The 24618-nt window shown below is 39.0% G+C and overlaps 1 protein-coding gene across 7 annotated transcripts in view; it reads right to left on the bottom strand.

The window, feature by feature from the left end:
* Positions 1 to 9435: 9435 nt before the first annotated feature.
* LOC134222321 (1-phosphatidylinositol 4,5-bisphosphate phosphodiesterase) overlaps positions 9436 to 24618 on the bottom strand; it is a 257905-nt gene continuing 242722 nt past the window's right edge. For all 7 annotated transcript variants that reach the window (XR_009982411.1, XM_062701464.1, XM_062701466.1 and 4 more), the window contains one exon: positions 9436 to 11872. Coding sequence is in view for 6 of the 7 variants with exons in the window: in XM_062701464.1 (XP_062557448.1) it covers positions 11804 to 11872 (69 nt within the window). In the remaining variant the exon portion in view is untranslated. The remainder of the gene's footprint in view (positions 11873 to 24618) is intronic.

Below are 24618 nucleotides of genomic sequence, written 5' to 3'. Positions count from 1 at the left end.
TCGCTAGATTCATAAAATATTTCTTCGAAAGCCTTTCCCGAGTGACCATGTTCACAAATTCATGGTTGCAACGGTTCTATACTATTCCCAAGAAAGCCATACCCCAGAATTCTTTTTCCCAGAATGTACCACTTCCCAGAAAATCATTCCCCAGAATTACCGTTTCCCAGAAAATGATTTCATTTTTGTTTGTTTTCCTATGACCTTTGGGTATACAATTGTAGATGGGGAAGCTCTTATAGTATAATGCTGTTTTGCATAATTCATTTGTATTAATTTCACATTTCACAGGCAAATCGGAAGACGGATTTGCTTGGCTACGACAGTTGATATTTTGAAACCACGTTTATTTAAAATTTTCGAAAAACATTGGATCTTGCCTTTAACACTTAATTAACAATTTGATGCCACAATCAGGGCTGTAAATATTTGGCAGCACTAAATGAAGGTGATGTTTTTGCCTTTCTCGTACAACAAAGTTGTACCGAAAGGCTATCATTTCACTCCGAAAACGAACTTTTTATAGAAGCCTCTGAGACCCATAGTATTATATACCAATCGACTCAGCTCGACGAGCTGAGCACATGTCTGTCTGTCCGTGTGTATGTATGTGTGTATGTGTGTGTGTATGTGTGTGCACAAAAGCTATAAAAAACATTAGCCAACTTTTCGTATAGTAATCCTTAACCGATTTTCTCGCAACAAGTTTCATTCGACAGGGGACAAAGCCTTGTTGATCACTAATGAATTTTATAACGATCGGTCATTGCGTTTGAGAGTTATGAAGAAAATGGTACATCGGACCATACATATAAACATCATATAAGGTTGGTGTCTTAACTAAAGGCGAGAAAGGCATCACCAACGCTAGGTGGATTAATCTGGGTTTTTATATTTAATTTTTTATTGTCTTCGTTCCTTGAAATCGATATCATATTTTCGAAGAAAGAAAGGAGTAAACAACAGAACTCACATCACCCAGTGCACCACGAATATGAAATTCACCACATGTATGTACACATTCACCCAGCAAATGACAAAAAATCACGCGATGAAATGGGCCATTCACATTCATGCAGTAATGCACAAACTGGACAGCCTGTCAGAGCAACTTGTGTTGGGATGAATGCTAAATTGAATGGTTAGTGCTGGAATGATTTTTTGGCTGCCCTACAGTCGCACTCACGACGGTGGCGATGAGATTGACCGGAGAATATGCTGAGATCCATGTTTTTCACTGCATTGACTTTGACATATTCCAACCCTGGCCATAATACCACCGACGAACCGACGTGTCACTTCATAGAAAATAATTCAAATTTGCTGCCCACGACGCCATGATGAAAAATCATCGAACACTACCGCCACCCCCTATAATGGCTCGCGAAGTTTTCATAGCTCAGCCAGCAACCTACGTGTGTTAACATTGCAGCGGAGTTGTGTCTTAGCTCATTTGACAGGAGCGATCGCCTGCAAAAGCGAATGACCGTTAAAAAGTGTGAGACAATCAGAGAGCGCCAGTGACACGTCGGTTCGTCGGTGATAATACCTCTCGTGTTGATTATTCGTTGCGTGAGTTTTTTAAAGGCTGGCATGCAGAGCCGCACATTAAACCTTAAAAATGATTATAAACCACTCAGGGTGTTTCTATGGACCATAATGGGGCTACTCCATTAGAAGCCACACATGAAAAGTGCATAGTTACGCTGGTTGATCCGTAGATCTATACTCCAAAGAGTTCCAGTGAATAAAGTGAATAAAGTGAGTCTGAAAAATGCATTTGCATTTGTTGGTTACATTGATGGATAAAGTGGAACGTATTTCTTATTTCATGATAAAAATAATGAAATAAACTAAAATATTTAAAAATGACAATAATAGAAAAAATCATAACGAATTTGAAATTCAATCGTAGTTGGCATTTGAAATGCCAGCATACTAAGAAGCTAATGAGAAGAAATTTGAAATTCAATCTCAGTAGGCTGACAGGAATTCAAGATTATTCGAACGGTGAAAATAAACGATGATTCAGTGTTCTGTTTTTGATGCGTGAACATGCGAATTATCCTTCGGTGTTCCGCGCTTGTTTTCGTTGGTAAAAGGCAAATCGGAAGACGGATTTGCTTGGCTACGCACACTACGCTTCGTTGTAGATCGTAGATGGGTAAGAAGCAGGCGCCGGTTAGTTGTAGTTGCTCTTTGGTATATATTAAGAATATTGTTATTGATGATTGTATGATGTGTATATACCTGTTGTTGAATAAAGAGAGCTGCAGCTGCTGGCAGAATTATCAATCAATAGCCTTATGTGTGGTGTGAGTAGTATTTGTTGTTCTTTGTGATGTGAGGGACAAAATCCAGCAGTGAAAACAGGAAGAGTGAATAGCTTCTAACGTTAAAGCACGCATTTTCCCGGCATAAGGAAAATAAGTAGATAATTCATTTAAAATTTTAGAGATTTAATACAAAAAGTGTGACGAAGGGGGAAGGGGAGGTTGAAAATAATCAATTTTTGCTTGACGTCTTTTAGAGATCTTCCCAAAGTACACTTCTTTTATTTCTCAATTGAGGCTGCGCCGCAATGAGCCTCTGTATTTGCCTTTGCTGCAATGTTCCGTTGGTTTCCAGTTTAATGCTTGTTTACAGATTTCGTTTTTGTCCCTTCTAGGGTATGGTTGACCAGGCCCACTTCCGATCCCTGCTATCGGCCTGACTTCTTCTTATTGGCATTACATCCCCATACTGGGACAGAGCCGCCTCGCAGCTTAGTGTTCACTTCCACAGTTTTAACTGCGAGGTTTCTAAGTCAAGGTAACATTTTTGCATTCATATATCATGAGGCTAACACGATTATACTTTTATGGCCAGGGAAGTCGAGAAAATTTCCAATCCGAAACCAGACCGGCACCGGAAATCGAACCCAGCCACCCTCAACATGGTCTTGCTTTGTAGCCGCGCGTCTTACCGCACGGCTAAGGAGGGCCCCATATCGGCCAGACTAGAATAAATAATAAATACATATTTGTCTTCCTTACTCTAAATTCAAGACACAAACGAGTAATATTTATCTATGTCTCAGACTTGTAATAACTACAAAGAGGATTATAACGAGGTGGATACCAAAGGAGTTAATAGACACCGTATAAAACTATAATTGGGTTTCAATCTTTAAGAAGAAGTAAACACGTCAGGCTAGTAAGGTGTACACAAGTTAACTCATCTTTATTTCAGATCTGTTCATAGGCATAGCATTTATATTCCCTTTTCCTCTCTTCAGCAATAGGCTCTCTCCGAACCTCGCTCAGAACGTGCACTAACACAACAACTCCTCCTTCCTTCAAGAATGAAACTAAATCAATGTTAAAAAAACTTCGAAATCAGACCCTGATAAACATTTCGAATGGTCCTGAATGATTATATAAACTTAATAATAATAAAAATCACCTTTAAGTTTTTTTTTAGAATTTCGACTGGATTTCCCAATTTGCTTGGTATCCTGATTAATTTCATGCCTATCTATTTGATCTCCGATCAGAGAATCTTCTCTAAAAAAAACGATTCCGTTGGGAATCCATAAAAATCAGGCTCTTGATCGAATGTGCATCCGTCATCTTCAGTATCGACTTCTCTTCTTCGCTTTCTTGAATTAATATGCTCATTTTCTCCGCTTAACACGAAGCGTGGAACGGATTTGCGGCTATGATCGTTGGAAATCTTAATCTGTCGTTTGTGTGCCGCAATAAACCTTCCTCTGAGCGATATCTGAAAAACGGAGAAATTCGATTAATATACTTTGCTGGTAACCATCGTCTGATGTCACTTTTATTAGCGTTTTTGTAATAGATCAGGTCACCGCTTTTGAGATTAACGAATTGGTCGTTGAATTGTCAGTAATTGCAGAGATAACGGGTGAAGAGTCATGCCTTGCTTTTGAATTGTGTTTGTTGTTAGTTTTGGGATTGATCAAATCCAATAGTGTCTTGGGTTTGTATGAAAGGAGTTTTTCGGATGGGGAATGGCCCCCATCCTCTTGACAAGTGTTTCTATAATTTAAACGGAAATAGGAAACTTGTAAATCTGTTTCGAGCTTCTTCATCTCCGGGTCTATTAAAAATTTCTTAAAAACATCCTTCACTAATCGAACCATGTGTTCTGCCTGCCCGTTGCTTTCCGGGTGATAAGGCGGACTTTTCATCACATACACCCCTTGCTTTTCGAAAAATTCAACGAACTACTTAGAATTAAATGGTGGCCCACCGTCTGTGACCAACACATCAGGCAATCCGTACCTGGCAAATACATTGAGGAAAACCTTAATCACACTTTTACTATCCGTACTAGTCCTCATGTATTCCAGCTCAATCCACTTCGTGTAACTGTCTACAATCGCCAGAAATGTTTCGTGGTCCAGATGAAAGAAATTTGCATGCACTGTGCTAAACGGTTTGTTGGTCGGGATCCATTGAGAATATGTTGCTGGTCTCGTAACTGGGGTCATTTGATTGCATATCCTGCAGCATACAACGTACTCCTCCACATCCCTATTCATCCCGAACCAATACATCGTTCTGCGGGCCAGTTGCTTCATTTTGTTTATGCCGCTATGGTTCCTATGCAGCAGTTCCAACGCATTTGATTTTAAATTGACTGGAATGATGACACGGTCCTGAAACAACACGCATCCCTCTACTTCCTCTAATTTCTGGTGGTGAGAGTAAACATTTCTGAACCTTCTATCCATGCGATCTGGCCAGCCTTGCCTAATATATGCCATAATTTTCACCAAAAACTCATCTCTTACGGTCTCTTTAGCAATTTGTTTATAGTCAAGGGGAAAGTTTTCTGTAAAATTTAAACTTTTTATATATTCACGATCCAAGACTTTCGGAACAGGCTGTGCAAGGGGAAAACGTGAGCAAAAATCTGCATTTGCCATTCTGGAAGAAGGTCGGTATATGATTTCATAATCATAAATAGAAAGTTCGTTAACATAACGTTGCAGCTGCGTTACTGAAATTTGATTTTTGCCCTCCTTGCCAAAAATTCCGATCAATGGTTTGTGATCACTGTAAATTACAAACTTCATCCCAAAAAGAAATTTATGAAATTTCTTAACTGCACAAACAACCGCTAAAGCTTCCAAATGTAAGATGGGGTACTTTTGTTGGGCATCATTTAGGCTGAAAGATGTAAAGCAAATAGGGCGTTCCTCTTCACCTACGATATGTGCTATCACCCCTCCTAGTCCATAACTCGAGCCATCTGTGGTGACAACTATTGACTTCTTGGGATCAAAATACTTCAACAAGCAAGGCCGAAGAAGAAATTTCTTGCAATCCTCAAAAGTTTGTTCACACTCGTCCGTCCAAGTATATCTCACATGTTTCTTTAAAAGACCATAAAGGCACTTGATGCGGGAAGAAAGATTGGGGATAAATTTAATATAATAATCCTTTATTCGTCAAAATGTGCCTCAAAAATGGCAGTTCTGTCACAAAAAACTGGCACTTTTTCAAATTAACCTTTCTATTAGCTCTTTCCAATCTCCCCAGTACTAGGTAAAGTTTTCTTTTACAATCCTCCCAATCAGTTCCCGCAATTAAAACATCGTCCAGATAACAAGACACATTTTCCAGGCCTTGAAGGACTTGGTCCATAACTTTTTGAAAAATGGATGCACTTGATGATGCTCCTTGTGGCAGACATATAAACGTTGTAAGCATATAAACCCTTAATTGTGTTTATTATCATAAACTTTTTAGAGGCTGGCGATAATAAAAGCTGCGTATCAGCACCAGCTAAATCAAGTGAGCAAAAAACTTTAGATCCTGATAAAGAGGCAAAAATGTCCTGCGCAACAGGTAATGGGTAGGTATTTGGAATTATGACCTTGTTTATTGAAACCTTGCAATCGATCACTAAACGGATGTTTTGATCCTTCTTCATCACAATTACTACCGGTGAGGCCCATTCGCTGGTTTCTACCTGTGTAATTACCCCATCTCTCTCTAAAGAATCTAAATGCTCATTGACTTGTCTCGCAGTCTTAGCGGTACCCCATATGCTTTTCTAAAAATAGGCTTATCTTCTTTCAAAACAAGATCTCCTTCATACCCAACTATTGGAGTTGAAAAATCCCCATCAAATACAGTTGAAAACTTACTTTTCAACTCTTCGATCACGCTTTCTTCTTCGAGCTTATAAATGCCTTCGTCTTTAATCCTCGGATTCGAAAAAATGTCCCGCCGTCCAGCATAAAAACAATCCAACCAGGTGCGGCCCATCAATGGTATAAAATCGTTGTCAAATCGAAGCACGATCATGAAAAGCTGCTGCCTTTTGCCTTTCAGGTGAACCGAGACGCTAATTTTCCCAAGAACTTTTAATCTCTTGTCATCAATCACTGCCAATTTCTTGTTACAAGATGAGAGCTTACTATGTTCAAAATTCCTCAAAAATAGTTCTTCGGAAATAACGGTCTCTGCCGAGCCACAGTCAATCTCAAGAAATACAATTCACGAAATCACAATACAAGAAATACCAAAACTAGCAAAAATAAAGTCACGTACCTTGAAAACTGTAGTACTTCACCTTCAAAGAATTCTGCGGCGGCAAACCAAAATAACGTTCAAGAGAACACCCGTGGCAAAGGTCAACCTCTCACAATATAAAGCACCAACTCAGCTTGGTCGTCGTCGTCGTCGCAAACAGCTGATCTATTGAGGCAAGTCGATCCAACCCGAACGAACAATCAGAGTACAAAAACCCGCATGGATACATCGTCTGGAGACCGGCATCACCACACTGCGTTCAAAGGTTAGTCGATTAACAAAGTACAAGCAGGGGAATCGATAAACTAGGCTAGTTCGGAATGTTGCTGAAATAGTGAAACCCACAGAACTGCGTGATCTCACCGAGGCGAACATAACTGAGATCCTCGACACCCATGTACAGCGGTTGAGTGCTCTTGCTAAACGACTGCGACGTTATGGAGAATGTTCGAAGAGGAAGGAGCAAAATCGAATATTCAACATCAACGAAAGGGAGATCTACAACCACATCCGAAACGACAAAGCCGATTTTGACGAGGGCCTTCCGGAGATTGGAGAAGTCACGCAGTTTTGGTCCAATCTACGGGAGAACCCCGTCATGCACAACGGCGATGGGGTGTGGATGGTAGAAGAAGAGCAATATTGTGGTGGAATTGGAGACATGACCGCTATCAACGTGACCGCCCAAGACATACGTGAGGCTACTCGGTATACCAGGAATTGGGCTGCACCAGGACCCGATTTTGTGCATAATTTCTGGTATAAAAAACTCACAACGGTCCACGAGCGGATGGCGGAATGCTTCAACACGGTACTAGATAACCCCGGGCAGCTACCGGAATTCATGACTAGGAGTGTCACTTATCTTCTGCCGAAGGATCGGGACACTTTGAACCCAGTACAGAGCAATAACGTGCCTTTCGAGTCTGTACAAAGTGCTGTCATCGGTAATAGCGAGGATGGTGCAGAACCATTGCGACGTGAACAACCTGATGACCGAGGAACAAAAAAGGTTGTCGACGCAACACTCGAGGCTGCAAGGATCAGGTCATCATTGATGCAGTCGTTGTTGGGCAGGCCGACTATAAAAAGGCATACGACTCAGTACCTCACTCGTACCTTCTTAAGGTACTGCAGTTGTATAAGATAGACGGTAACGTCATCAGGCTAATGCAGCACGCTATGGGGATGTGGAGCACATCCCTACACATTACCGATGGAGAAAAGGTGTTACGGTCCGCGACTCTCAGCATCAGGAGGGGCATATTCCAAGGCGATACCTTTAGTCCTCTATGGTTATGCCTTGCCATGAACCCTCTTAGCAGAGCACTCAACCAACACATCTATGGCTATCATTTGAAGAGTGGGGAAAGGAGTACAAACATTACCCACACCTTCTTTATGGGCGACTTGAAGCTGTTTGCGGAATCTGTGGAGAAGCTGCACCAATTTCTGCGGCTTGTAACGGTATTCAGCAACGACATCCGGATGGAGTTTGGTATCGATAAATGTCGATCCATACATCTACACCGGGGTCACCTGGTGGATGCCGACAGTTTCCGCGTCAACGAACAGGAGGAGATTCGAAACATGGTTACATACAGTTTCGGGGTGGTGAAGTGGACCAAGACTGACTTGGAGGCGTTAGAACGAGCAGTACGAGTGGCGTTCACTAAGCATCGCATGCGCCATTCAAACTCATCCATTGAGAGAGTCACCCTGCCACGTACAGTAGGAGGAAGAGGCGTCACCGATATACAAACACTATGTGTGTCCCAGATTCAGCAGTTGCGAAGATACTTCGTGGAAAGCCAGAACCGCCACGAAATCTATCGCGCTGTGTGTGAAGCTGACCACGGATTCAGTGCCCTGCATCTGGCGCACGAGGACTATCAGCTGAATTGCGACATCAAATCTGTCGACGAGATGATCGTATCGTGGAAGCAGAAGGAGTTACATGGGACGCACCCCCATCAACTGGAGCTGGAATATATCGACAAAGTGGCGTCGAATACGTGGCTGGTGCGGGGTGAACTCTTCTCGGAAACAGAAGGATTCATGGTAGCCATCCAGGACCGGGTAATTGCGACGAAGAACTATCGGCACTATATATTGCACGAAAACGTAGAGGACCGCTGCAGAAAGTGCAATTCAGTAGGAGAGACGATTGAACATATCGTGTCCAGGTGTTCAGCCTTAGCTGATTCAGCCTATCTCGGTCGTCATAACGAAGTAGCCAAGATTGTGCACCAACAGCTTGCTTTAAAGCACAACTTGGTTAACCAGTTTGTCGCCTACTACAAATATGTGCCTGTCCCGGTTCTGGAAAATAGTTTCGTGAAGCAGTACTGGGATCGCGAGATCATAACGGATGTCCTCATTCGTGCCAATCGGCCCGATATTGTGGTCTACGACAAAAGGATGAAGCGGGTAACCCTCATCGACATTGCTGTACCGCTAGACCATAATGTCCAAACAACATTCTCCAACAAGATAACGAAGTACCACGACTTGGGGGAGGAATTGAAGCAGATGTGGCACCTGGAGAACGTGCGTATAATTCCGGTTGTTATCTCAGCAACCGGAATCGTCCCGAAATCTCTTCTGAGATCCTTAGGAGAGCTGGAACTATCTCATAACCTCCATAGCATCCAAAAGACAGTGGTTCTTGGAACTTGCAGCATCGTAAGAAGATTCCTGAACCACCATAATTAATACATCCGGTGCAAACGTTTATTATAGGATTTTAAGTCAACCGGCGAATGAGATCCACAGAGCCTAATCCCCTTTGGCATTCAGATTGCCCGGGGTAGGTGGAAATTCCCAGCACACTTGCTGAGGAAGTGCCAAAACTCTATAATAATAATAATAATAAACACATCAATTGTTTTGCTAATGTATGTTTCATTACACATTTTATTTTCTGTTTTGCTTTGGTTTGTCTAAATTTCCTTGTATTTTTTTTTTCAACTTTTACATGTGATGAATGCTTACTGACTGTTACTCTCTTTCATCTACATAACTAAATGCTGGCTTCCCACACGGACTGATTAGAATTGGAATTGTTTAAAAATAAAACACAACAATGCGATCCATCATTAACTCTTGCCCTTTGTTACAGTTTTGATTATATCTTTCCTAGCCTGCTTTCCTATTCTATATATTTTTTCTGTTTAGTTATATTTCTGACGGAAATTATAATACTTCTTCTTTAGATTATAGGGAGTTTCCTTTCGCACAAGGTGTTTTTCATTTTTATTTCTATCGTGATATTCTTTAGGAGCTCTGGAGTCAGTTTTTAACGTGCCTCTATCAGAAGGCTTCCTTAACATGTAACGACTAGAAAACGTGTTTGTCTTGTTTCGGGGGAAAAGACCTACTTAATAGTGGTTGAGTGTATGTGTGTATGTGTATTCATGTTTGACATGAGTGAGGAGTTCGTTGAATGAATGTCTTTGTATTTTAGTTAAAACACTAATCAGTTGAGATGGGAAACTACAAAAAGATGCGGTCACGTAATGTGTTAGTGTCGTCTATCAGGTTGGCTACACGATAAAAAGTATAAAGGGATGTTTTCGTATTATAGGCACTCATGATTCTTGTAGTTGCATATATTTAAGTTTCCTATATTGTTTCCGGTTTGCTGTATCAGCATTTTGAATTCAGTTTTTTAATTGATTTTATTTGATTACAAGGAATGGGCTTATGTTGGGATAGTTTGAATTCAATGGAACAGACTTGTCGCTTCAGCTGGAAGGAATTAACGCTCAGGGGAGGGAAGAGGGTTACAATATCTATCTCATTTATTTGTTTTACTCATGTTTTCTAAAATCTAAATATTAGGTTGATGTTTTTGCGGCCTATAGATTCTTTAAAATTTGTTTCTTATTCAACTCTTTACATGGTTTGTTTATATAATTAATTTAAAAAAGGACTATGACATAAACTTCAATGTTTATATATCCATACATTTTGGGGTTATCATTGTTTCCACTTGTTATTTGTTATTTCTCTTTCCAGTTTAATACACTGGTTCAATTAAATAGAACAGTTGATTGTTTGCAAAATTTAAAATAGTTTTTGATTGCTTAATAAATGTGACAAAAGAGTCAATACCATTTTTTGACATCATGCTTTTAAATTTAGTTCAATGCCACAATATTTCATTTAGTAAAAAGAACTTGAAATAGGCTTTGGTCGTTTCCTAATTGACTCTCTAATTAACGCATAATTCATAGTGAAAAATGTGATTTTCGGTTTGAATCCAACGAAATGCGCAATAACAAGAACATATTTTCGTTTCTAGAATTTTACAAAAATAAAAACAACCATATTAAAAATCCTTATCAGTATCTCTAGCACGAACATTATAAAACTTGATTTATCGATCACATAAGAACCATGCTGAACATTTGAAGTTGAATCGAATTTGATTAAGCTGAATAACAAATCATTATATTATTTATTGTATGGCATTTTTGGTTGTCACATAGTTGGTGAACAGTCTCAGTTTTCTACATGTACTGTGAGTGAGTGTCTGTGAATGTCCGAGTCTGTGTATGAACTTCGCTACTCTTCCACTTTCTGATAGAAGTTTAATTCATTTGATCCCGCTCATTCCTAGTTCGATAAGTATGTGTTGCTTCCATTGTTCCGTGTCATCCCTAAAAAGTTTTCCACTGAAAAGACAGCACAATAAAACATCTATTTTTCCTCCACCGCCCGTCTGCCTTCACTTCCTTGCCATTTACATCATGAATAATGATCTATAGGAAACAAATAATCTCACTTTGATTTTCCCTTTATTTCATGTGTTGCCCTAGAATGATGCTACACTTTGATAGGTTCTGTTTACACTTCTGCTAATACTAGTTAGTAATTGTTTCTTACATGTTTGGTTTTTGGTTCACCTAGTTTTTGTTTCGCTCAAAATGATACATTTCTTACTTTGATAATAGAGCTTCTTAGTACGTCTTAACTTTACTAATTATATATTCTAAAATATGGGGTTTTTCGTATTTTTAATACATGTTTCACTGGTTTGTTTCCGTTCGATCTACATTGTGATCTGCGTTTGATGTTTATTTCCTTGTTGTTACTTTATTCTTACATTACATGGTTGTTTGCTGTATCCTGGCCTTAGCTGTAGACATCTAAAAAGTTCAGTTCTTCTGTGGTGTGATTGTTTACATTCACTTTCGCTTGGGCTATTTTTTGGTTCCGTCCAGGGGAGGCGAACCGTTTTCCAACATTCAGGCATAGAATTCCATCTTGCTGGTCATCTTGTACTCCTCCTCGTCGACTTTGTACATGTCAATCAGCTGTTTCGGTAAATGAAAAAGGGGTTCAATATGTTTAGTTGATTTGAAGCGGTTAGTATTACAATTGGATTGATTAGTTAAAATTTTTACTATTAGTTTTTTTAAATGTTTCCATGATCCGCAATTTTATTTATTCTGTTAAAAAATGGTTAGTCAATAACATAGAAGAAGTGTTCATGCAAGATTCTTCTTCAATACTTTCGCGGATCAGATGATGACAAATGACCCCTAGTTTTGATATTGACTGCAAAACTATAAGCGCCACCGGGAGCACTTAACTTATTGTTCTTCTGATTTCAATTGACCTTTCCCGTAAAAAAATGTATCTCGATTTTTTGTCTCAGTCGATTCTTTGGCTTATTGGTCAACTTTCCCGAAGAACCCATATTTCTTAAGCCTCTAGCTATTTAGAAATAGAAAACTATAACCGAAAAAGTGCTGCACGTGTAAACGTGGGTCTGAAAAATTCACCTGATGTTCGTTCACTTTTTTGAAGTTTTGTTAATTTTTTTACCCTTCTTACATCCTAAGAAGGGTATAAAGATCGCTTGAAAAACCGACTTTTTATCCGAGGCTCGGAGACCCAAGTCGTATATACCAATCAACTCAGCTCGACGAACTGAGCACATGTATGTATGTGTGTGTGTGTGCGTGTGTGCGTGTGTGCGTATGTGTGTGCGTTACAAAATCTCACATCAAGATCTCAGCCGTCCGTGGACCGATTTGCACGATTTTAACACTAAACGAAAGATATGACTTTGTTATTGTACGAGTTCAATTTTTTGCAATCGGACATTTGGTTCCAGAGATATGTGAGAAATACGAACATGAAGTGCATTTTCAGAAAACTAACATAATAATGTCACATGAATATCTCAGCCGTCTGTAAACCAATTTGCATGATTTTATCTTTAAACGAAAGCTATGACTTTGCCATTGAACCCATTGTATTTTGTTTTTGCAATTAGACATTGGGTTCCGGAGATATCTCTGAAATACGAACATAAAGCATTAGACGTATCAACTTCACACATTGGTAAAATATGTCCCATCAAGATCTCAGTCGCCCTTGGACCGATTTGTGCGATTTTATCTTTAAACGAAAGCTATGTTTTTGTCATTGGACCCATTCATTTTTTTCTGCAATTGGAAATTCGGTTTCAGAGATATCTGTGAAATACGAATATGAGACATATTTTCAGACTACTAATGAAGAATTGTCACACCAATATCTCAGCCGTCTATGACCCGATTTGAACTCTTTTGGGCTTAAACAGAAGCTGTAATATTGCCATTTAAGGCGGCAAATCAAATCTGCAGTCTTTTTGTATTTTTTAAAAATTGTTAAATTTCCAGAAATATCCCTTTTTACCCTTCTTACATCCTAAGAAGGGTATAAAGATCGCTTGAAAAACCGACTTTTTATCTGAGGCTTGGAGACCCAAGTCGTATATACCAATCAACTCAGCTCGACGAACTGAGCACATGTATGTATGTGTGTGTGTGTGCGTGTGTGCGTGTGTGCGTATGTGTGTGCGTTACAAAAATCTCACATCAAGATCTCAGCCGTCCGTGAACCGATTTGCACGATTTTAACACTAAACGAAAGCTATGACTTTGTCATTGTACGAGTTCAATTTTTTTTGCAATCGGACATTTGGTTCCAGAGATATGTGAGAAATACGAACATGAAGTGTATTTTCAGAAAACTAACAAAATACTGTCACATGAATATCTCAGCCGTCTGTAAACCAATTTGCATGATTTTATCTTTAAACGAAAGCTATGACTTTGCCATTGAACCCATTGTATTTTGTTTTTGCAATTAGACATTGGGTTTCGGAGATATCTCTGAAATACGAACATAAAGCATTAGACGTATCAACTTCACACATTGGTAAAATATGTCCCATCAAGATCTCAGTCGTCCTTGGACCGATTTGTGCGATTTTATCTTTAAACGAAAGCTATGTTTTTGTCATTGGACCCATTATTTTTTTCTGCAATCGGAAATTCGGTTTCAGAGATATCTGTGAAATACGAATATGAGACATATTTTCAGACTACTAATGAAGAATTGTCACACCAATATCTCAGCCGTCTATGACCCGATTTGAACTCTTTTGGGATTAAACAGAAGCTGTAATATTGCCATTTAAGGCGGCAAATCAAATTTGCAGTCTTTTGTATTTTTAAAATTGTTAAATTTCCAGAAATATCCCGTTTTACCCTTCTTACATCCTAAGAAGGGTATAAAGATCGCTTGAAAAACCGACTTTTTATCTGAGGCTTGGAGACCCAAGTCGTATATACCAATCAACTCAGCTCGACGAACTGAGCACATGTATGTATGTGTGTGTGTGTGTGTGTGCGTGTGTGCGTGTGTGCGTATGTGTGTGCGTTACAAAAATCTCACATCAAGATCTCAGCCGTCCGTGGACCGATTTGCACGATTTTAACACTAAACGAAAGCTATGACTTTGTCATTGTACGAGTTCAATTTTTTTTGCAATCGGACATTTGGTTCCAGAGATATGTGAGAAATACGAACATGAAGTGTATTTTCAGAAAACTAACAAAATACTGTCACATGAATATCTCAGCCGTCTGTAATGGTTTGGTAAACACACATTGGTAAAATATGTCCCATCAAGATCTCAGTCGTCCTTGGACCGATTTGTGCGATTTTATCTTTAAACGAAAGCTATGTTTTTGTCATTGGACTCATTAATTTTTTTCTGCAATCGGAAATTCGGTTTCAGAGATATCTGTGAAATACGAATATGAGACATATTTTCAGACTACTAATGAAAAATTGTCACACCAATATCTCAGCCGTCTATGACCCGATTTGAACTCTTATTGCTTAAACAGAAGCTGTAATATTGCCATTTAAGGCGGCAAATCAAATCTGCAGTCTTTTGTATTTTTTTAAATTGTTAAATTTACAGAAATATCCCTTTCTTTATTTTTTTTATTTTGAAATCGATAAAAGCATGATAATATCAGTTATTTTATATACAATTGAAGGTCATATGCATAGAAATTGTAATATGCACTGGGCACACACAACCATTCAAAAGTGTAAGAAGGGTTGCGTTCACTGTAGGTGGATTAAGTCGGGTTTTATTTTTAGAGGCGACAAAAAAATGGCTTCTTTGGGAAATTTGACTTTAAATAAAATAAAGAATCGATTAAACGAATAAAAATTGTTGACAAAAAAGGTTAATTCTCGCTTAACTTTTCAAAAGGTCCTAAGTAACATTTTTTTCATGATTTAATTTGAGTATTTCAATCAAAAGCTTTCATGTTGTTCTGTTGATTGCACTATTCAAATTAATTTATGAAAAAGATGTTACTTAGGTCATTTTGAAAAGTTAAGCGAGAATTGTACCGCCCGCAACATGGGAAACTTTGCAACATGGCATGGGACCAAAGCTGCCGTAATCTGAAAAAGTGACGAATACGCCATTTTCCAAAAATGGTGTTAACAACGAGTAGTACTCATCGAGCTCTTTAACAGAAAAATGCCAAACATACATGTTGTAGTTTGGCGCTTACGTCACTTTATCAAATTACGGCAGAAAGACTCGATAGAGACAATTAGGGATCCTACATTCAGAGCGCAAGTGATGGCAGCGTTTGTTTACGAAAGTAACAGCGTTGCTAAATCGTCTGTAAAAGTATTCGCACATCTCTTAATATAGGATCCCTAGAGACAATAAAACGAGATACTATTTTTGACGGGAAAGGTCAATTAGATTCATAGCGAGTGACCTAAGGCTTTCTGACCTATATAGCTATACTGCCGTTCTACGCATAACTGTCCCATGTATATAGGAAATCCCAGCAAACATGGGACAAATATGCGTATGACGACAGTATACGACCTACAAGAAAAAAGACGTAACCAGACATTGATTCGTTTAAGAAAATGACAATGGCACGTTTACTGAAATAATTATAAAACCACTACTTTTATATGGAGCTTCATACAAGTGGAGTGTGGCCGTTGTTCAATTAAAGAAGAGTCCTAGTTGGAAAACGCATTATAAGTGAAAAAATGCGCTTTTGTTCCCAAGGGGGACCCTTGTAAAAAAACAAAATTTCGTCTAAAATCCAAAAACCAAATATACAGAAAGGCAAAGCTTTTTCATGCTAATCACGCCATAATCAACACAGGAGATTCAAAATAATAATTACCAACGAATAAAACTATGTATTTGTCGTTTTTTTAACGAATTATAAATGAAAATCCTTCTTCCACTCGAAACTTACGATCTGTTCGTAAAAAAAAGATATGTTCTGACATTGACATTTCATTTTTTATGGCTCAAATTCATCTGGAGTGTTACTAGGTAGCCACTACATGGGAAATAATAAGTAGAGCTCTTGTTAATAAATAGAAAAACATATAATTATTGTTGGTGGCAATTTAGTTGCCACTGCCTTATAAAGGGTTAACACCGCAGCGTGTCAATTGGTGATCAGCAAGCCATGACTCTTGTCAGACGTCCGTGGCGTGCACACGTACCGACGGAAAGCTGTCATCGCATTTCGCACCGGGGCCACACATTTTGGCGATCCTGCCAGGTTATTTTTTGGTTCCTGATGCTGATTTCAATAGGTGAGTTGCATTCAAGGGGTTAATGTGCTAATTAGCAGAGTCTATTATATATAGAGTTACGCAAAGAGTGAAGCCAAATCTACCTATTGAACTGTCAAACCGTCTACCTATCGAGCAAAGTAAACAAATGATTGTGGGTAAGGCGGAAGTATTGTTATCGCCTGATGATTATTATGGCGAATTAAAACTCATAAATTGAAATGTATTAGATTTGTTCTAGAAACAGCTTCAAAAAACTTCAATACACCCCCCAATAAAGTTGCAACAAGAAACTCACGTGTTTGCACTCTGTAGGTGACTTTGGTTATCGAATTAAAAAGCTTTAGAAGTGATCACTCCCGTGAAGTCACTTGAAGGGTTGAACAAAAATTAAAGTTTTCAACATAATAACAAGAGCATCATTCAGAATAAGAGTAAGAAGATCCTCTTTGCGCAACTCTATATAATAGACTCTGCTAATTAGTAAAATATTGGATGGTTAAAAAAACACAAGGCAAGGTGGTTTGTATTAGAAATACTACAATAAGAGATCGGCGAAGAGGCCATCTTGTTTCCAATCGAACCGTCAAAAGCGGTTCCAATTCGACTTGTTTACTTTTTGCATCCATAAGAAGCAAGCAAAAAGTTCAAGTGATGCCGGTATTATTTTCACTATTTCATGCATTTTCATACGTTGCCATTCCGACAGTTTTTCACTCTGCCGGTCTCTGGTTATAGGGTGCCTAGTTTGTATTACCGCAAAGGTGATTTGGCACAAAGCGCATCGAGACGACCGCTGGAAAATGGATTGTAGTTTGGTAAATCACAAGGCGTGTCGGGACGACCGTTGAAAAACGGATTGTGGATAAGAGAAACACAAAGTGCGTCTAGAAGAACGCTGGAAAACGGATTGTGGTTTGGAAAATCACAGCGCGTCTGGAAGACCGTTAGAAAACGGATTGTGGCTTGGAAAAACGCGTCTGGAAGAACGCTGGAAAACGGATTGTGGTTTGGAAAATCACAAAGCGCGTCGGGACAAACGCTGGAAAACGGATTGTGGTTTGGAAAATCACAGCGCGTCTGGAAGACCGTTGGAAAACGGATTGTGGCTTGGAAAAACGCAAAACGCGTCTGGAAGAACGCTGGAAAACGGATTGTGGTTTGGAAAATCACAAAGCGCGTCGGGACGAACGCTGGAAAACGGATTGTGGTTTGGAAAATCACCAAGCGTGTCTGGAAAACGGATTTTTTTGGAAAATCACAAAGCGCGTCGGGACGACCGCTGGAAAACGGATTGTGGTTTGGAAAATTACAAAGCGCGTCGGGACGACCGCTGGAAAACGGATTGTGGTTTGGAAAATCACAAAGCGCGTCGGGACGACCGCTGGAAAACGGATTGTGGTTTGGAAAATCACAAAGTGCGTTTGGAAGACTGCTAGAAAATTTATTGTGGTTTGGAAAATCAAAAAGCGTGTCTGGAAGACCGCTGGAAAATTGGTTGTGGTTTGGAAAATTCCCAAGCGGCTTTTTGACTGACTTGTGATATTTTGTTCGTACAAGGAGAACGGAAATCGTTTCATATCAATTCAAGCGTACATTTGCTATGGGATATCCTCATTTATTGGATTGAGGGATATCCGATACGATTTGCGATCAATTAAATCTGCTAAACGAAAGTTTGGGCAAAAAAATGGGTAATTTTTCGTTGGCACTTGGTGCGTTTTGGCTGAAACCCGACCACATAAGACATCAATCTATGAAATGGTGTGATTTCCGTTTTTATCAAACGTGTCATTTAATAGATATAAGCAGATATTGGTAAGCACTTCCTCTAGGGGTCTAAGGTAAGATATTTACCCTACAACCCTTCCTCGTGAAGGCATCAAGGTACAATTCACAGTGCCAGTCAGTCTGCAACAAAATGATGTGGCAGAGCGACGGAATCGTTATCTCATCGAAACAAGTAGGTTTCTACTGTTTTATGTTGGACTGGATCAGTGCTACTGGTCAGAAGCTCTGGATACTGCAGTGTATCTGCAAAATATATTACCATTAAGCTAGGGGATGTACAGGGTGCGACGGAAAATAATGCGAAAATGTTTAAACTTAAATATTGGGTTAATTCGAGTAGCTGGTGACCCTGGTGACTAATTTCTGTTGAAAGTATATTTGTTTATGTTTACTTTCAATAGCCGCTCCGAGAGATTGTAATTGTTGTATTGTAAATTTGTAAAAACGAACGCAAAAGAAGTGATTACTGGTTTGTTGCTCGCCCAGAAGACGCCGAATGACATTGCTATGGTGGTAGGATTGGCCACAGTTTATCGCCTTAAGGTGATTATAGAATGAAGCCCGTGCTGAATTTCAAATTCACCATACGTTTATCCACATGCATTTCCAAAAGCCCAGTTCTGGCGTAATAGTTTTCGTACAGTGCCGAAACTCAAATTATGATTGTTCAGCATAACTAACAAAACGATCTACCATTATTTCAGCCCCATACGCGTTATGGTTCTTTCATCTCGTGCTCTTGAAAAAAATATTGGAAAAGGGCGTGGTTTACAAAATGGCCGATGTCTGACTTTATTGTATAATCACCTTAAAATGTCTCTGCATGATGGGTCCAAGTAGCGGAAGCCGGAAAGTGAACGTCCGTGTTTTGAACGTATGCCAAACGCGATCAAATCGGCTCGTGGAAAGATTAGTCGCTACCAGGTGCGTTCCATCAGAAAACTTGCCAATGTTGCCAACATTTCTGAGTAATCCATGCGGAGACCATCAAAGAACACTTGCATGTATCTCCCAAAGCTTGAGTGAAACGCCTGATAACGGACCGGGTATATGAACTATGAGTGACTCGCTCAAAAAGATTGCTTTCTTTGTTGAAAAAAGAAAAAAATATAAACCTTTTTTTCCGACGTGAAAAGCTTTTCAGAATCGATGCTGACGCCAACGGCCGCACAGACGGGTTTATTTCACCGAAGAAAATTGTGGAAGTTCTGAAGAAAGTGAAGTTTGAATTCCAAACTAATCCAACTGGTGTCATGATGTTTGGCTTGGGGGCGTCGAACGGTTTGAAACTGCCGCCTGTTTTCATTGATGTTGGGGTTAAAATCAATACCGAATTATTTATCGGTATTTTAAAGGACCAAGTGCTTCCCTGGGGGAAGGCCAAATTCTCCGAGGATCAAAACGTTGTTCTACGGCATGATGGAGTGTCATGTCGCGCGTCCAATCGACCAAACAATGGCTGAAGAACAACGTAAAATTTTGGTCGAAAGATTTGTGGTCCCCTAGCAGTCCGGATCTTAATCCTTTGGGTTATACTATTGGGGCGTATGTTGAAGCACGAGCTGCAAACCATCGCACCCTTGTGTGAAGATCCTAACGTCAGCCATAACATGCACATGGCAGTTGATGTCGGAGGACTAGGTTCAAAAGACGTGTTCTAGCTCCGGCGTCGTCTTGAGGATACTATTAATAAAAATAAAGCACACATTCAGTAAATTTGTTTGAAAGGACCTTATAATGACAACTGAACTCGAAAATGTTGAGATTATTGCTTGGAGCAGTTCAAATGGGATTTATAAGAAATAGAACCAATTTTCGCATTATTTTCTGCCGCACCCTGTATGTTTCCCATTGCAAGAGATGCACAATACACATTCGCATGCACGAGTCAGTTATGGGCCAAACACAATTGATACGTTTGCGTGCGTTTTGACAGTTTTCCCATGGAAAAACTGTCAAAACGCACGCAAACGTACCAATTGTGTTTGGCCTATTACAAATCATAGTAACCATTGAACTCGACAACGTGGTAGCCTAGCAATGGTGCTCTTCCGTCGTCAACCTTCGTCGAATACGCACGCATAGGTAAGTCGCTATCATCAGTGACCCAGGGGATTATTCGGGTGGCCGTTCAGCTGGAGCTTCCAGTGGAATTCCATAGAGATCAATTGCAGTCACTTTGTATAAGTTGTGGAATAATCGAAAGCCTAATGTCAAACACCTGTTAGTATTTGGCACCAGTGCTTGGGTAGGGTAGGACGGGGCAAGATGGGTCACCTAAGGCGAATCCTCAATGCCTCAAAATAGAAACATTTTAATTTAGCATTTCAACGTGGATCTATAAAAATAGCTCATAATCTGTAAGCTAGGGGTATGAAATAACAAAAATTCTACTTTTTGTTTTATTTTGAGTCATTAAAGTAGAAGTCTATTTTTATGTCAATCAAAAAATGCCGGGGCAAGATGGGTCAAACAGCGGGGCAAGATGGGTCACCATTAATTCTGCAATTAACATTGTTTTTATTCACAATATTAAATTACACACAGATAGATAAGTTTATTGCCAATGATTCTATTGAATAAAAGAGGGTTTTAAAGCTTTGGGTTGAGAAATGGCACTACATTTAAAAATGTCTGCAATTTCTTATGAAAACAAGCCGTCCGTGTATTACTTTTTTTAAGACAAAAAATATACATTTTTAATTAACAAATTAACATCATTATGCTCAAAAGTAACCTTAAAATGATTGAATCAGCAATGGAAAATATGTTTTGAATACGAATTATACACGGCCGTGTAAAAAAAATCCCATACAAAATTTTTGCAAAGTTGCTCCATTTGCATGATTCGTCGAAAAACCATAAAAATTTTTTTACACAGATTTTCGAATTTTGAACTGAAAACTTTTTTTACACGGAACGCATCCCCCGTGTAAAAAAAAAGAATCGGGTGTATTACTAAAAGTGTTTGAATTTTAGATTGCTCGACGAGATTACACGTTTTATAGAAAGTGTGTTTCGCATAAGAAACAATGCTGAAAATATTTTACCTTGCCATACTCTACCAAAATGAAATTTTATCATCAAATCGAGTTACAATAAAGTAGAACCAAATTATTCCTCCTACAAAGTCATAATCTCCAAATTAAAATGTATACGATGCTCAAAAACAGCCCTGACCCATCTTACCACGTGCCCCATCTTGCCCCGCCTAACCCTACATATTGCAAATCAGCTTTATCCAGCAGTTCAAAAATTGATCTTCGTTGAATATTCTTAGTAATACTACAAAGAGCGTATTCCTAGAATACGAAAGGTGTACATCAGACGTGACGCAAAGTTTATTGATTGTGAACCAGAAGAACCCACCGAAAACATTCAGGAAGAGAATACGATCGAGTACGATGGCAGAATGCGATGCAGAAAGAAATCCAGTAATAATCAGTTTAAACCTTCAAAAAGAAACAAGATGGATTCGAAGCACCTCGTGCACGACAAAGTTTAACAAAAGCATTTACGGGCTTAAGCAGGCCGCACGGGTCATCCTGTGCCGTATCGGATATCTGTTTTTCTGTAGACTTCCTAGAACGATTTCAACAGAAATCATCTTTTCCCCATTGGCAATGTTTGAAAAATTAGTTCATTTGAAGGGAACTAAATACAAATGTGTGGACTCCAAGCGAAACATTGGAGTGGAGCCGTTAGTTATCTTCGCTGATGCTGACTGGACCACAGATAAGAAAAACAGGGTGTCGACTACCTGGAAAAACCTGGAAAGTCAGGGAAAGTCAGGGAATTTCAATTTGGACCTGGAATGTCAGGGAAAGTCAGGGAATTTTGATTGAGGTCAGGGAAAAAATCACAAAACCCAATATTGAAAATTTATAGTGATTTTCTTAATTCGAGCAAAATGTTAAACTAAGGACACGCTGAATTATTTTAATCCATTGAAAAAAGACCAATAATGGTACCAAAACTTCGGAGCAAAATTAATCTAGCGTTTTAACTGGTCATAAGACTGCATAGCCGATAAACAATACTCCGAGGCAGTTACAGTCTACAATCACTTTCACTATCAAGCTATAAAGCTTTTTCTTGTGACCGGTGGCAGTCTCTAGACTAAAAGTCTACTCCGGACCCATTCCATATACACCATTGGTAATCGAGTTTGTTTCACTAAGCAATAATACAGGTGTTAAAGCTACGCTTTTCAAATGGTCACTGTTGAGGCCTGATCCAAATATTTTTTTTATAAAAAGTCTCCTTCAATATTTTAGATTATTTAGTTTGAGTGGTTTTGTGTCGAGGTCGTTTTGATTTTTTGCAGTTTCCTCAGTAGCGTTCAAGTCATGTTCCCATTAAACAAAAGAAGTTCTGAAAGTTCGTTCAAATACTGGTCATAAGACGAGTTTGTACAATTCCACTACATTCCACTGCTTTATTGTACCTTTGACAGATACGTATTTCGACCGCAACAGTAAGGTCGTCTTTAGTATCTCGTACTTGACTCGACTAAGTCGAGTCGACTAAGTAATTTGTTTCCACTGACTCGTACCTGACTCGACTAAGTTGGAAATTGAAAAAAATGCGATCTATCTCGATAAATTTAAATTGCTTATTAGTAGCCAACTCTAATAATACCTTTTGATGAAAATAGTTCAGATTCAGAACTGATCCACAAATAATCATCAAAAATGTTCAACCTAAAACCAACAACTATATTTTTAGAAGCTTGTTTAAAGAAAACACCGAATCTATCTATCCGAATCTAAAACACACTATCTCTGTGGACCTTCGACAACACTACACAGCATCGGCATCATCTCCAAACAAGATTCTGTAGGTTTTAAAAACATTTCGTGAACTTCCATTTGATGATAGGCTTATAAAATCATCGGCCGATCCTCATGTCCTTAGGTGGTCAAATTATTAGTCATGTAGAAAGAAAGCATCATATGGTCTACCCCATGCACGTAGGTGGCGGTGGTCTTATTAAAATGTTTTCTCGAAACTCCATAACCATACTCGGACGCAAGTGGAGGAAAATGTTGTTGTCAATAATAATGTGCACAGCCTTATGTGCCGACACCTTCCTAAAACAATTTTAAATACTGATGGCAGTGAGATATTGTAAAAAACAAGGCCGAATATATTCAATTACTCAACGCAAAGTAATTTAAGCAATCAACATAAATTAAAAATTTTGCATATAGGAATTGTTGGGTTAATTTACCTTTCATCAATTTAAAAGTTATGTGAGATATCGCATACCCTTATCACGGTTTGGCGAAACCGTCGAAAACAGCTTAGTCAGATTTACTTAACTGGAGCGCGGTGGGTGACATGTTCAAACGTGCTCACATATTGGACAGTGCACGATATAGCGGTACATAACCGCGATCGTCATTGATGATGATGCATTGGCGCATATGTATAGGACACTAAGGAAAGAATTTGTTTGAGTGAGGAGCGTAGAATAATAACTTAGCCAAAATGATAGAGACAATAAGAGTCTTCATTGAATCTACATACACGTATACAGGTGTATTGATCTAAAGGGGTTTGTTGCCCAGTGTGAAAAACAGAGAGAACATGATTTTGTTCTTACCAATATAAACTTGAAAGGAAATATTGATATTGGGGTCTGAGTGTTTCGGAAAAGGAAGAGCCGACCCGAAGGGGTAATGATTCTTTAGGGAAAGGGGATTTCAAAGCCCAGTTGAAAGAAAGAGAAAACAATTGATTGATTTATTTTTAGAGTATACTTAAAATCAAAGAGTAATACAAGCGGTAGCTGTTAATAGCTCGGCGGTATGGTGCGCTGTTTACAAAGAACCCATGCTGGGTTCGAATACAGATTTTTAAGTGAAGGTTTTCACAACTCCGTTGGTTTAGTAGTATCATGCATTATGAAACATTTGGGACTTGTTGAACATTACTCTGTGAGACAGCAATGGTCAAGTTTAGGTGTAAAGAAAGGGGTAGGACTTAGAGATACTCATTTTATACAAAAGATATACGAAATAATACATTAGTAAATTGAAGTAGCCACTTGAATGTGTGCTCGAAATAAGAGAGTTTTTGAGAGTGGAAAGAGAGCAGAATTTTTCCAAGAGAATTTCAGAGGGGACATCCAAAAAAGGGGGCAAAGTTTCGTAAAGTATGGAAGTCCAATATTAAGGCTGAATTAGCTAACTTATGACAAGAAATTAAATAACTATTGTAAAAATTTGGAATCAAAAGGAAGTTGTTTCGGAATTTATGGATTTTCAAATAAGCTGATGAAGCGTTACGTGCAAAAGAGCTTTAGGGAGCATCCATAAAGAATGCAAAGTTGAGTAATGAATGG

The sequence above is a fragment of the Armigeres subalbatus genome, chromosome 3 (assembly GCF_024139115.2).
Source record: "Armigeres subalbatus isolate Guangzhou_Male chromosome 3, GZ_Asu_2, whole genome shotgun sequence".
Lineage (NCBI taxonomy): Eukaryota > Metazoa > Arthropoda > Insecta > Diptera > Culicidae > Armigeres > Armigeres subalbatus.
This window is presented reverse-complemented; position numbering and strand designations above follow the sequence as displayed.